Here is a 15,272-nt window from a genome sequence, read left to right on the forward strand (position 1 = left end):
TTGGAATGCGTTCGCTTGATGCAGCCAATGCAAATCCTGTATTCGCTTCGGTACGTTCGCTAAGTGTAGAGCTGTACTGAGTTGCGATGTAGTTTGGTTAGGTTAAGCAGGGGAAAGACATAAAGGAAGGTTTGATTCGTTATGATACCTTTACGCTTCAACTACCAGCAGACAATTATTTTCGAGTACAGGCAGTCCCCGAGATACGCTATTATAGCGGACCGCTATAACCCGGGAAAAATCCGCGTAATTTGAATTTCCGTATAAATCAAATCCTGGTGCAATTTCGTTTATACCTCAAAGTCACAGAGTCGACTTTCTTCTCTGCACTTAATTTATGTAGCGAATCAGGCGATTTTAAGAAAGAATACATTAAAATAACTTAGAAAGAAATGTTTAATGTGACAAAAAAAAAAGGTATTTTCGACCAATTTGTCACCATTTTGCTTAAATTTTGTGCTATAAACTAGCTCAGCTGTCAAATTTCCAAAACCGCGTATCTCCAAACCCGCGTATAAGAGGAACCGCGTATCTCGGGGACTGTCTGTACTCTTTCCTTGATTCAAATAATGCTGATCTACTCGTTTCAGTTTAAATTTATAGTGTGCAGAGTGAAAATTTTCTATGAAACACATAAAATGCCCATTCAATGGCATTCCACAACACTTTTGCCAATGGGTTTCCGATTGGCCTTCCTTCACGGATAAAACCACATCCCTTGCAGGCTATGCAAATCGATGCGCACCGGATGGGGAAGGTGACAGCATTCGTAATATTGAAATGGAATATTAAAAGGTCCAACCAACTACCTCGGCAGCACCCATTGATGAAGCCCTGCAAATCGTTCTCCTACCCCGGGGTATCGTTTGGGGCTTCCTTTTGTACTGCCCTACTGGCGATTGTTCCGACGACAGGCCGGTGAATAATAATATCACTTTTAATGCGGCCGATTATCGAATGGAGGTGTTTCTCACCGTAAGAAAGGCAAAGAACCCAACCAATGCACCTGAACCCCTTCTGGGACTCGTTCACAGCGGAAGAGGGTAGTTTTGTTAAGAGTAGGGCTAGTCCGTAGCAAAGACGTGTAATGTATGCATGTACACATTTGCATACTATCAACCTTAAACTTTGTTGCTGTGTTCGTTGCAAAATCCGATCCGCACGCAATGGTAGATCGGGCAGCATAATATACGCATGGATGCACTTCCGTTGATATCTTTCCGTTTGTCGCACGACGGCCATTGATGCATGAAGCATACTTTTCTATGGCATTCCTGCCTATTCTAGACATTGGCGTTGTTTTTCAGGCTCTTCAGGCCTAGTGCTTCTGTACGTCTGTTGCCCTTCTTATGCGTTACTCAAACCCTTTGTGTATCGCCGTTCTTTGGTGCACACAAAGAAGATGATCGTCTTGAACCAAATCACCGAACCAAAACGTTTCTCCGTGAGATGAACGATGCACTTTCGGCATCGTTTTGCCTTTTTGGAAAGCTAAAATAATTGCTTTTAAATTTATCATTTCCTGCGCTTCTGCAACACTCCTTCTCACGTGTTACCTCTGCAAGACTTCGACTTTAAATTCGCTCACACCGAGCAAATGGTTTCGCTAAGGCGATGAGCAAGTGCAGATGTCGGCTACAACAGACGGTGCAGCGGCGCGCCGACATGCGATTGATTGATTTCTAAGCTAAGCGAGCGTGCGAGCGTGTGTTTTCATGTGCCCCCTTTTTCCGTTTCTTTTCACGCTTCTTTACAGGAAACTCTCAACCCGCTGGAGGAGCGCAATTGTGAACGGCAAAGAATGTACGAGCTGACGCGTCAAGGAACAGCGTCAGCCTGCTGCACGGTGCTGCGGCCGCTGCACTGAGGAAGACATCTTCCGGCCGGGCATTACACTGCAGCCGAGATGAAAACGATGCTCGCAACGGAAACGACGAAGTCGACGACGGCAGCGGCCAATTCCAGATAGGCGCGGCATCAGCTGACACTTGGGAAAACTGTCTCGGGTATAGCTGAGAAAGAAAGCGAAAGCAATTGCTGTGACATTGGTCTTCCAGCCGACGTCACTCTTTCCTCATCTTACTGTCACTGCCAAAAAACAAGGAAGCCGGACACACCCATCCGGGCCAACTGTTGGGGTAGCTCCAAGCATAGGTGTACACGACACGTACTTTTGAACATTCAAAATGAGCCAAATCATGCGGAAGGATTCGTCAATCGCCACATCGGCTGGCGGTGGACATCGGCATCGCTCGATCGACATTGGACACGGTGCCACCGGAAGCGAATCGTCGATCATGGATCTACACCATCGGACCGCCGGACATCCGCCACGGTCGGCACCACCGACAGGTGCGGGCAGCAGTGGGAAACTCCCACTGATGGAAAAACCACGCACCATAAGCGATAGCGAGTCGGAGATAAACTACGATCTGTTCAACACGAGCATCCACTCGGCGGATAGCGGATCGGCGATCATGAACGCATCACAGATTTCGAATACCTCCTGCGATTCAACGCACATCAAGAGTGCCAACCTAACTCGATCGCAGAATGCTTCTGGGGTAAGTAGGCATTGAAATTCGAACCCCGTCCAATACGGTAAGGACGGGGATGTCCAACCCTTGTAAAACATGACATTCAGTTTAATGATTCATCCACCCCCGAGGAAAGGGAGTTCGAACCTTTTTTGCTCACGATGGTTATTATTGTAAAAGCACATCCCCTTTCCCGCTTGGATCCTGGATACGGTTTTTTTTTACTGTTGCTTACACATCGATATCCCAAAACGCTTCGTTCGCTAAGCCATGCATAATTTACTGCCCTGGCGAGAGCTGCTCTTAATTCAATTATGATGCACTGTTGAAAAGCGGGGACTCTTCCGCATCTCCGCACATCCAACGCCTCGTGCGTTGATTAAACAGCCCGCAGGGACACGGTTGGGTTGGGTTTCCACCGAGGGTGTGGAAAAATTGAAATGATTTTAATTACTTTTCAGTGCAAGCGTCTCGCTTGTTTGCTCTGCCCCGGGGCAAGTTCTTCAATGATGGGTAAACGCTTTCCAGACGTGTTGGTAGTGGGTTTATTTTGAAGTTGCCCACGTTCTTGTCCACTGCGAAGCGGAACTGATTTTCTGAGCTGCAGAGCAGTGAGCAGAGTGGCTGTGTAATAACACGCTCCCCATGTGGTGGACAATATGTAAATGAGTGTATGGTCGTGATTTTATTTGAGATGCTTAATCCTCGATATGTGGATGTAGATACGAATTTCGATAAGAGTTTTCGGGGGACAGAACATTAGAAGCAGTATTTAGTGGGGAAAAGTTGAAGTTCTTTGAAAGCTGAAAGTTCTTATGGTAGCAATCATTCAATAATTAAGGTTAACAATACTATTTACGATATGGATTGTCTAATATATCGAAGAATTTAAAAAAAACATTTGCATATCAAAGTAGCCTTCTAATGTAAACCTTATCTTGTTAATGAGGCTTTAGAATGTTTTATTCAAAGCAGGCTATAAATTAAAGCGTATGAAGTTAGATTCATTAAAATAACTTTACTGCCGCTTCAAACAAACACATTTCTCAGCTTATTTCAACTATAATTATTCTATCGGTCCATTAGGCCTTCAACCTCTGTTCATAATCCAATGATTAAGTTCTCCGATTATTGGTGCCTATTAATACAATCTTCACGAAACACTTTAGTTCCACTCTCCTTACTTCGTGTGGTTGCATATATCAAGTAGAATTGGTGTAACAATACATGTGATCAACAAACTCATGCTTACATCTTCTCATTTCCATTTTCATTTCATCTCTCATTCACAGTCCTGTCGCTTCCCGAAACTAGAAGAATGCGCCCATTTCCATTACGAACGCGTACAGCTTGGTAACCTTTCCGTTCAGCTAGAGGGTGATGAGCGTAGTGACTCCCAGCTTGGTCTTGCTTCCGATCTCACCACCTCCCAAACGAACTCCATCGGGCCCTCGGGTCTGACAGGGTCTGCTTGCCCCACGAAGAGTGGTAGTAATCTTTGGTTTATCATTCGTGTTACCGCTGGCCGATCTGATCCATTCATGATTAAGCGCTCGTACGAGAACATGTGCTTCCTGGACGAGATGTTGCACAGGTGCGTGTACGATCGACGTGTCAGCGAGCTGGAAAACCTACGGGACGTGCTAATGGCGCTTCCGGACGGTGGCGGTGAACAGCGAATGGAGAGAAGTATGAGCGACGAGCAGCACCTGGAAAAGCTGGTCGGGTCCTATTTGGCCCGGCTGTCGATGATTGCTTCGGATGCAATGACTTGCGGGCCGGTGCTAACCTGGCTGCAGATTGACAACAAAGGTCGCCGGTTGCCCGTTGCCGACGAACAGACAATGCGTTGCATCAACACTCCCGCAGTCGGGGCTGCGTACGGAGTGCGGCGGTACGTTGCACAGGCGTGCGATGAAATCTCCATCGAGGTGGGCGATATGATATCCGTGATCGATATGCCAAGTCCGGCCGAATCTATCTGGTGGCGGGGCAAGAAAAGTCACCTGCAGAAGAACCAGTACGAGGTTGGATTTTTCCCGCAGAGCTGCGTCGCCACGATCGGCGATAAGGTGCCACGGCATATGCCCTTCCCGGCGCCCTTGGTCGGATCGCTCGCTGTATCACCCACGAAACCCGTTCTTCGAAAACACGGCAAATTGATTGCATTCTTCCGCAGCTTCATTCTGTCACGGCCATCACGCCGCCGATTGAAGCAGAGCGGGATCTACAAGGAGCGTGTGTTCTCGTGTGACCTGGGCGAGCATTTGCTCAACAGTGGACAGGACATTCCAATGGTGCTGAAGTGCTGTGCAGAGTTTATCGAGGAGTATGGTATCGTCGACGGTATCTATCGGCTATCGGGAATTACGTCTAACATTCAGAAGCTACGGCGTGCATTCGACGAAGAGCGCATTCCTGATTTAACGCATCCCGACATTCGACAGGATATACATGCAGTCAGCTCACTGCTGAAGATGTATTTCCGTGAGTTGCCAAATCCGCTGTGTACGTACCAGCTGTACGATCATTTCGTGGAAGCAATTCAGACCCGAATTGACGCACCGACCGACCTGAAGCTGCGTCTCATTCGACAAACGGTTCAGAAGCTTCCGCCACCACATTATCGTACCCTGAAGTACCTTGCGACGCATCTGTTCAAGATTTCACGCCACTCATCCAGCACTGGCATGACGGAGCGCAACATTGCGATCGTGTGGGCACCGAATTTGCTGCGCAGTCCGGCATTAGAGTCGGGCGGGGTCGCTGCACTACGGGGCGTTGGCGTACAGGCGGTTGTGACCGAATATCTGATCAGCAACTGCGAGCAAATCTTTGACGATACTGCCGACGATTTTGGAAGTCATTACGTTGAATCGCAACCGAACTCGCTCAGTGATAGCAACAGCGTGCAGAATTACGGTGGTGCTGGCAGTGATCAGCAGGAGTTGTCGCTGTCTATGGAACGCCCGAAGAGTTTGAGCGTCGGTGGTGCAAAGCTGCTCAGTCTGGAAGAAGCGCGAATTCGAAAGAATTGTATGGAGCAGAATGAAAAGACGATTCCAATCAACATCACTAATCCTTCTACACACATCGGTTCTTACATTGAGGTTGGAGGTGGACCTTCCAGTCTACCCGACAAGTATCACACGGTTCTTCCAGTACCAAGGTAAGCATAACATGTCTTAAAAGCATCCAGTGTGTGTGATTTTTATTGTTTTTTATTACAGAAGTTGGAATAAACGGAAATCGCATTCGTCCTGGAAGTCGATCTTCACCCGTCAACCACGGCAATCCAATAGCAACAGTGATATCAAAGGCGGTATTCCATCGGTGGCAACATCCGACAAGAATGCAGGTATGGTCACCTCGGCAATGCAACCTGATATTGGTGGGTCCAGCTTGGCTGAGGTAGAAGACAAAGACACAGATCATCGCCGCAGCGTAAGCATTAAGGAAAGCTCCAGCGGACTGTTGGACAAGATGGCTAAAAGTAAGTTCTTTTCAACAATCAACCGAACCCATCGACGATGTGTTAATGAACTTACAAATTATTCTTTTCTAGGTTTGCTGTTCTCATCTGGCGTGGATTTATTCGATGGAAAGAATCTGGCTATCGACAGCAATTGCGTTCGATCGAACTCGGTAGATAGTTTGCGAACTGCAGGACATAGCCGATCTGTTTCGCATGACTCCTATTTTGATCTGCTACAGTCCCCCATACGTGGTGGAACAGTGACCAATGGAACGGCGAGCGGAGGTGGAGTCGTCACATGCCCATCACGCGAACTTTCCGAGTTGGGCCTGAACTTCGATCGAGAAGAGCCAGAAATGAGAATATTCTCCGAAAGCGAAAGTCTTGTTAGCAGTCCAAAGGTCGCGAAAGAGGTTTGTATTTACTAAACAATTGTTTGAAACACTTTACCTAAAACTGATGGTGTATTTTTCTCACCCGATTCCACAACGAACAGTCGGTACGGCGTACTTTGAGAGCGCGGCCGGAAGATTATATTGGGAGTGGACACAGTGTGAACCCTAGTCCCAAGAAGCAGCCGCGGCTCAACATACCCAGCCCTTCACAGGAAACCAACAAGCAATGGAACATGGCGGCGCTGTCATCGGGAAGCGGCAACCTCAGTCAGGACGAGGAAAGTCTCTGCAAACGCTACAAACTGGAGGATCAACTTAGCGATATCCAGTTTATCGATTGCAGTACACCGGAGCATACTTCACTCGGTCTCAATAGTGGACCGCAGGGTGGATCGACAGCATCTAGCACAACTGTGGTAAACACCATTTTTACCAGTGCTCAAGTACACAAACCACCGCACCAGGAGGACTCCTCCGATGAGCAGCACGACGATGAAACACTTGCTGTGGGACTGCGTAACTCCTACCCTGGTCCACAATATGCCTACGGAAAGTTTAATTCATCACCCGTGAAGGAGATTCGCTTTAGCTACCCCGGATCCGGTGGAGGTGTTGGCGGGAAGGAAAAAGTGACTAAAAAGGAAAAACCATCACAACCACCAGTCGCAACTAAATCAGTCGTTGAAAAAGTTCAATCGATGAGCGTCGACGAGCAAAGCCAACCACAATCGACAACGCTCGATGTGATTGGGTTGAAGAAAAATGAAAGTTCCTTGTATGAAAGGTAAATATTGGATTCTTCCATTTACACATTCCCGTGTGGATAAGGGATAGTGGAGAGATTATCTCATGAAAAGCGGACACCGCTCAAAATTGGACTCATTTCGGCATTTGGTGGAGTGCTGCCGAAATGTTTGACGGACTATTTCGATCCATTTGCGCATGTTTAGCTTGCTTTCTATCTTTTATGATTACCAAACCTCTCCTGCTTAGTGTTTGTTTCGTTGAACATTCTTCTGGTCCACCCTTCTCCTAGTGTGGTTTGTCATTTAATTTAGTCCCCTCTCGACTCTATCCCCCGTTTCTTTTTTTGTTTTACAGTTTTCTGCTTTCTTCTGGTCAATCGAAACCTCCGAAATATCCTGGCCGTTACAGCTACCACCATCCCGGCACGGCGGATGTCGGTCGCGGTAACGGAACCGGTGGTGGCGCCGGTGCTGATGGCAGTAGCGACACACGGGAAGGCCAACAATCTTCGTCCGTGCCGCGGAGTTGTTCCGAGAACGTGATTCGTAGAACGGGTCCAGAACTGTTTCCGCCTTCCCAACAATCTCATCATCATCATCATCATCACCATCACCATCATCACCATGGTCAGTCCAAGCAGCAGCTGACGACTGTACACCCGCCACCGCCACCATCAGCACCGTCGTCATGTACCGGGGCGAAAGCCAGCACTCCGCAATCGCCTCCAGTTCCGAGTCCGTGCTATTCGCTGCTGATCGGTTCGACCAGTTCCGATACCACGAGCAATAGTAACATCACCACGCCGGTGTATGACGAGATGGACATTACAGGTGGCTTCACTGCCCATCTGGACCATCACCCAAATGCCAAAGAAACGCCCGTCGAGGATTCAACGAACGCTGCAACCGCTGGAGGAAAACCAACGGCAATGAGGAAACACGACCTGAAGGCAATGAAACGGGAGCTTTCGCTTGATCTAAGCGGTACCTCCACGAAGCTGACGGGTTCGACAAACTTCACCTCGGATAATACGACAACCAACACTAGTCAATCGCTGACGCCTAGCGATTACGCTTACCAAAACCTTAACCCCGACCTGTCGCCGAATGGTGGTCTAGGAGCAACCGGAGATGGTTCCGTGGTCGAGATGACCAGCTTTAGTCAGAAGGCCGCCAAATCGCCTGGTACGCCAATCAAAGCTACCATCAACATCACGTACAACGTGCGTTCGCCCGTCCGTAAAGAGCAGGAAGGAAACGTGTTCCGATCCAGCTCTCCACCGAGACTGATGGACGAGAGTTCGAACACGAACGCAGATTTAATTGCTGAAGAAGAATACCAGCGTGAACGGCGTAGCATCTACGAAAATGTGCTCGTTCCGCCAGTTGAGGAGGATGAAGACAAGGAAGGAATTATGGATGACACATCGCCGTCCAAGCGTTTGCTGGAAACCAACTTCGACGAAACGATGGTATACGAGCAGGTTAAGTTTTTGAAGAACGTTGTCTCCGAGGTGAACCATCTCGTGAAGAGTGAAGTTGAACCTAGACCAATGGAAGGGCAAAGCGATAGCGAGGATGCGGTAGCGGCACAGCGAATAGTACCTGAGATAAACCCCTCTGCTTCGGAGGACGTAGCGTCAAGTCCTCCGAAAGGAAGATCCACCGTGGAAGATGGAATCAACAATAATCACAACGATAGTGACATCGTCCCGTCAAACGAAGGAAACATTCGGAAACAGCATTGCTGTGAACGGAAATCGGTGAAAACAACGAATGGTGCGATCCCCATGAACGAGGAGGAAAGTGAAGATGTCCCCATGTCGGACGTGAATGAAGATAGCTTAGAGTTTGACAACACAGACGTATCGCTGTACGAGAATGTGGAACTACGGAAAAAATCCACCTATCCACTGTATGAAAATGTAGAACGCTCCAACACGGTTCAATCGTGTTCACCACCAACAGCCAACAATCCGACAGACACGCTGAAATCGGTATTAACAGAGGATGAGTTCTCGTCCCTGTGCGCGGACCGAAGCGATCTGGACAACGAAATGGAATACCGGATTGAAATTCCACCGAAAATAGAGATGGCGGTATCTCCGAAAATGAAGGTGATGGTAACGGATAGCGCACAGGATGCAGTAGAGACGGTCGTGAGCGTAAAGCAACTGGCAACGAAGTTCGAAACCAGTCCGGTAGATGTCACTCCACCGTTTGATTTCAGCGGCATCAATCGTGGTCACAATCACCATTTTAGATCATCCCTAAATAATGGCAATTACGGTGCAAGCGAACGCGTAACAATTCGCAACAAATCAGCCACCAGCAATGGTGGTTCCGGTGGATCCGGTAAAGAGGATCGCAATGCGTTTGCAAGCTTCACTCGAAGTCTTGACGAGAATGCGTTCGTGCGTGAGTTTGGAAGCGGTCGCGGACGCCTGGAAGGCGGTGGAGCATTTGTCGTTGTAGGGAATGCCGGTTTCAATAAAAGCAGCCAACAGATACCGGCAGTGGAAAAGAACATTCTTAACGAGAACAATCCAAATCGGCGAAAGTCGCTGGAGCTATCGTTGTCAGCACGCCCACGTAGCATGAACCAACCAAAGAAACTGCCCCCATTAGGTCCTAGCGGAGCTCCGACGGGTGTAGAAAATGTGGATATGCACGGTGCTGATGAGGGTAGTACGAAGGGTAAAGCAACGTCCGAGTGTTGCCGTGCGAAGGCATTGCAGCTTGGCAGTGGTGGCCTCAAACAGACTGCCGGTGGCAGTCCAACCGAATCGTCGAACATGAAGCTAGATCTCTCGATGAAAATCGAAGATACCAAAGAAGCGCGCGCGTATAATGTGCGCATTACACCGACCACCGAGAATCGGATATCGCTGGTGCAGTATAACTATTGTGATGGGCCCACTAATAACAGTGGCACGGACAGTATGATGACAGACGGTGGGGCAGGTTCACCCACTGGCACTCCCTTGATGCGGGTGGTGGGTGGTCGTAAGGGTGAAAACTTTGCAGACGATGATCGAAACAGCATAACAAGCTTGAAGATGCTTGGCAGTTGTAAACTAGATCGTTCGCGGATCGAAAAGATTAAGGAGGAGAGGCGCCACCAGCTGAGCGAAAAATATCGTTCCGAATCGTTTAAGGGTGAACGGGGAGACTACGGTGGTGGTGCGAATGGAAAACTAAAGTCAAAATCCAAATCCGAACTGCGGGAATTCAAGGAAGGTGACCTGGTGGCAGACCGGGCTGACAAGAAGTACGATTCACTGCGCTTCCGTTCGAAATCCCGTGCCGAATTGCTTTCATCCGATGGTCCTTTTCCGTTGGTCGATTCAAGCTGCAATCCCGTCGCAGGAAAGATTGCTTCGGTGTCGTTAAACACGGTCGCTACAACAATGCAACCGGCAGGACTTCGTCCAACGGCAGCAAACCGCACCAGGCGCATCAGCGATGAGAAAAATCAAAACGATCTTCCACCGGTGGCAAATGTTGGTGCAGGTCCGATCGCTAGCGATGCTTCCATGTCACAGGTGTGCGATAACAAGTTCGAACTGAAGACACGCCAAAAGTTTGACGTGAAGCGCAGCACCATAGACTATCCCGTTTCGTCCTCGTCGCCTAGCTCAGCGAGCGACGGCAAAGATGTTCAACTGCCGCAACAGCGTGACCAGCGCCACAGCTTCAGCAATGGCCGGAGCGCTATTGTCGTGACACGAAGCAATTCATCTAGCAGCAGCAGTGCGCAGTAAGTAGAAGCTCACCTCTCTTCTAACCAGTCTAACATATGGCACGCGCACGGTGCATTTCCAAGTAAGCAGCCTTGTGCGTCTTCGGCAAATACCTCACGAACCTGCACATACAAAAAAACTGAAAACCTTCACACTCGATCGCAATCCAACCTTTCCACTATTTCACGACAGCTGACCAGACATCTATGTACACGTATGATTTAACTGTGTGTTTATGGGTAGGCTTTCAGTAATGGAATTAAATGTTTCACATTGTTGCATGTTTCTATTACTATCATGTCGCACATTGTTCAGTTTTTAGTTCTTCACACTTTTTATTACTGAATTCGTTTCTTATTCTAATTATCTATTTGTACTATCACAGTTTTACACTTATCTAATCTTCCTGTTTGTTAGATAGATTTATTTAAAGTAATAATTTTAACGATTACCCACACATATTCAAATTTTGGATTGCATACAATAAATGCATCGCACGCCACATTTGTAGTGAAGCTTGCATACAACGCTTTTTTACAAGCACGCAATTCACGTGATGCCGATTTGCCGACGACAGTCGTGTCGAACGTTAAATTGGTCGTTCAAATCGATGAATATCATTCCGTATTTTCGTCTAACAAATATTAATATACACGACGTTTCGTAATATAGAAACGTACCAGCTTAATTCCACCTTAAAATCATTAAAAAGAATCTTGAATAAATTTTGTTAAATTACTGCATGCTCTTTAATAATTTGAGCCACTAGTTCGATTGTACGACACTATTTAACTTTATCCAATGTTAAACTACCAAACAAAAAAAAAAATACATAAGAAAGAAGTTACTCTTGCTGTTGGCAAATCGAGATATTCACGACACTTAAGTACACCTAACCAAAATAAAACTTTACAAAGCAAAATAAAACTTCCACGCTTTCAATCTTGTGCATAATATGTGTTAGAATAATAAGTTATATCTTAAGTATGTTTGTTCTTATAAATCTTTAACGTCATTTTCGTATAACTAATAACTGCTTTTCTGTTTATCATTCTTCTAGACGAGATCGTTGCTCACCACCAATCTCCATTAAAGACGTAGCTGCAATGTTTGAATCGCGATCGCAACAGAATCAATCTTAACGAGCACCACACCATGCAGAAAAATGGACTAAATACGGTGGAATCAGTGCACTATTGTTTATACACAACCAATATGACGAATGTCGTGATGACAGACCTTACATCTATTTATTGCAATACTTTAAAGAGAAGTTTTCATAAACCCACTTCTGCGGTCAACGGTAACTCAGGTGTTGGATGAGTATTCACCATTTATGTGCAGCTATGATAGTGAATGTCATTGATGTGGTGAAACGACAACCCAGTTGAAATAGGAGCAGCAAGAATCAAACGTATGCACGTATCGGTAGAAAGATTTCTTGCAGTTGTGTGCTATCGGGACTCTTTTGTTTCCCGATGCACTCGGATTTTCTTATAATAATGTGGCCAAATCTAGCTAACCTATTGAAAGACGAGTCTTTTTCACTCTTATACTGTTTGCCTAATTACACTAATGACGTATTCGGAAGCAACAGAAATGCGAGAGAGTAGTTAAATGGAAATGATGTAAGAAAATAAATTGGTACATATGCCAATGGAGAAAGACAAAATTAAAATTGGAGAGAATCGTATGAAAGCAATTAGCACACATAGTCTCTAAATAAAAGCTGATAGACCATCGAATTGCACGTTAATTGAGGTGAAAGTCAGCTAAAGGTATACTGCATACATAAGTTGTATATAGATTTTATGTTACTAATAGTATGTTATTGGTTAGCAACACACTCATTTCGATAAGTTCTTCCGTATATGATTCATTACGCTCTGAAGAATGTAGTTGTAAAATAAACACATCACAAGTTGGTTTATCAATTTACATACTTTAGCAGATTTGCTTTACAACTCTTCTGTTCATGTAACAGATAAAGGAAAAGGTATGGTTTCGTTTTAGTGTAAAAAGAGTGTGTTTGGTAAATGTTTAAAGAATTTGTTAGCTCAACGAGCTCTTCTTTTGGTGTTAATTTTGAACAACGGTTTGAGAACAGTTTAAAGCTTTGCTTAAGTTTATCGTTTAAGCACTTCCTGATACGTATGGTTTCAACTCGATTGCAATCACCGTCGGTTTGTCGTTTGTTTTGGAAATTATTTGATAGAAATATTTACGCTATGTTATTGGCCACTACATGCTGTGTTATAATTTGATAAAGATGAAAAACACTGCTTTGAGAAAAGATAATAAATTTACCAAGATTTCATAAAAAAAACCAACACCACGAAACAGAAACGAATAGCAGAAACAAGATTGTTTATGAGTACGAAAGACAATAAAGGCAGCAGATATTAGGGAACCCCATCCAGAGAAAAAGAGATTATAAAATTCGACAACCACAAAACATAACTCATGGTATAGAAAGGAAGGATATGGTTTAGACAAGCATCTACAATTCCTCAAACCCAGGCCAACGATAATATAAGCTGTCTGTGGGCAGAACATTTTTCCCATCTTCCAATCGTTTTGTACTTTGACTTTAAACGGAGAACCAGCAATAGAGTACCCCCATTGTTGTGTAGACGACATAAAATGCGCGACGAATTGTGAACTAATTGTGGTGGATAAGCTGTGTATTGATATTTTAAGAATTTCGTAAACGACGAACATTAGGATGCTTACATTAATCGCTTTTTATCAGACATAAAACTACAATTTGCATTGCCATTGCTATTAATCGCTTTCCCTTGCTAGAAATTTATCGTGGTTCGCCTTGATTTCTGCTTGAAATCGTTTTAAACATCACTCTGTAAATATATGGAATAGTACCAGAACTGAATTTCAAATGAATACAGGCTATACACTGCAAATGGATAATGGAACAAAACTTTACGCTAACATTTGTGCAACATTATTGATACAATCTCTCTTTCTGTCCGTTCTGCCATCCCGTACTGTTTGACTTACGTAAGCTACTAAACATAGTGTTTCCCATGATAGAGCGTGCCCCGGATGACAGACTGTTCGGATTAGTAATGTGTAAGCGAGAACTGACCATGAGATATGAAACAACGCACTACTGAATAATGTTGTAGATTTGAATGCAATGAACTGATATTAAAAAGAGACCAGCAAACATGTTAAAACTAAAGCGAAATGCAAGGAAATGATAGTTGATGATTATAGATTACCCGTAAAAGGATACGATATAGCAACATGGTCGTTTTTCGTGGTTTCATGCCACCTTAAAAACATAGCATTGGCCATCAAGCCAAGTGTACAATCGTCGACATTGCGTTGCTTCTTAATACACTCTTTTTTTAAAAAAAAAAACAAGATTAATTGTTTCTCGCACATGTTAGAGTAAATGCTTCGAAAAACGAATATTTTATTTGCTCGCTTTGCTTGAATCGAGCACGGGTTGGATTGGGGACAGGAAATGCTTGATGTGTTAAAATTACGATATAGTGAAATGTGAAATAACCGAACGAGTGGTAACAAATGGGTGCAGATAGCCAGCCGTTGCAAAGTGGTCAGCAGTAAGATGGCGTTCGTTTAGCAATAGGAAGAGCTCGTTTTAAGCTCTCAGTGTGAAATAGTAGTAAAAATGAGGAATGGACAAGAGAATTAAAGTGCGTGGTTGTGCGAAAGAGTTACAGAGTGACAGCAAACTTAAAATAAAACGGCTAGGCTAGCAGGGAACACGGAAAACCAAATCAAACGGACAAGTAATGCGCATGAATGCGTCGTGAAAATGTTGGTACGTTTGCTTCTCTTCTTTTGTTCCAGCCCGGTAAAAAGGTGCGCACTTTCCAGCGCGCTGCAAACAAAACATTTTTGCAAGAGTTATAAATAAATGAACCGAAAAATGTAATTCCACATCGCACCACCTTTTTAAACGGTGACCGACCGACCGTCCGAAATTAAGTTACTGAAGGTTTTAACTCACCCTTGCGCGTGGAACCATGCTATCTTAACGTTCGTTATCTTAAAACGCACGGCCCATGCTGCACCAATGCGTGTCCCGGGGAAAAAGCGGAAGAGGTAATGGTCGGGCACACTCGGGCCCCCAATTTTCATTATTAAACCTAATTATGCTGTACCGTGAACTTTGATGCTTATCTGTACGCTTCCCAGATTTACCGGCCTTTGACAACTTGTACCACATCTGTTGAACGACAATTAAATTTCATCACACCTTCAACATTCGTGAATCCCTTGCCCACCGTTAGTTGAATGTTGAGCTGCAGGATTCTTATCGTCCTTAAAAAGTTGCGTCATTACTTTCAAGTATGGCTAATAGCCATTGAACGATTCAATTGCCA

At 45.3% G+C, this 15,272-nt stretch overlaps 1 protein-coding gene across 1 annotated transcript; it reads left to right on the forward strand.

The window, feature by feature from the left end:
* The first annotated feature begins 2,186 nt into the window (after positions 1-2,186).
* Positions 2,187-14,811, forward strand: LOC128302263 (GTPase-activating protein CdGAPr). Its single transcript, XM_053039046.1, has 7 exons — positions 2,187-2,564; positions 3,830-5,706; positions 5,768-6,030; positions 6,103-6,425; positions 6,509-7,191; positions 7,509-10,913; positions 11,957-14,811. The coding sequence occupies exons 1-7, from the start codon at positions 2,187-2,189 to the stop codon at positions 12,036-12,038; spliced, it is 7,011 nt and encodes a 2,336-aa protein (XP_052895006.1). The 3' UTR covers positions 12,039-14,811.
* Positions 14,812-15,272: the final 461 nt, after the last annotated feature.

The sequence above is a fragment of the Anopheles moucheti genome, chromosome 3 (assembly GCF_943734755.1).
Source record: "Anopheles moucheti chromosome 3, idAnoMoucSN_F20_07, whole genome shotgun sequence".
Taxonomy (NCBI): domain Eukaryota; kingdom Metazoa; phylum Arthropoda; class Insecta; order Diptera; family Culicidae; genus Anopheles; species Anopheles moucheti.

Bases quoted from the DNA above. Each gene is read 5' to 3' on its own strand.
- LOC128302263 (XM_053039046.1), top strand. From the start codon at position 2,187: ATGAGCCAAATCATGCGGAAGGATTCGTCAATCGCCACATCGGCTGGC. The intron at 2,565-3,829 runs GTAAGTAGGCAT...TCTCATTCACAG, and splicing joins GATCGCAGAATGCTTCTGGG to TCCTGTCGCTTCCCGAAACT. The intron at 6,031-6,102 runs GTAAGTTCTTTT...ATTCTTTTCTAG, and splicing joins GTTGGACAAGATGGCTAAAA to GTTTGCTGTTCTCATCTGGC.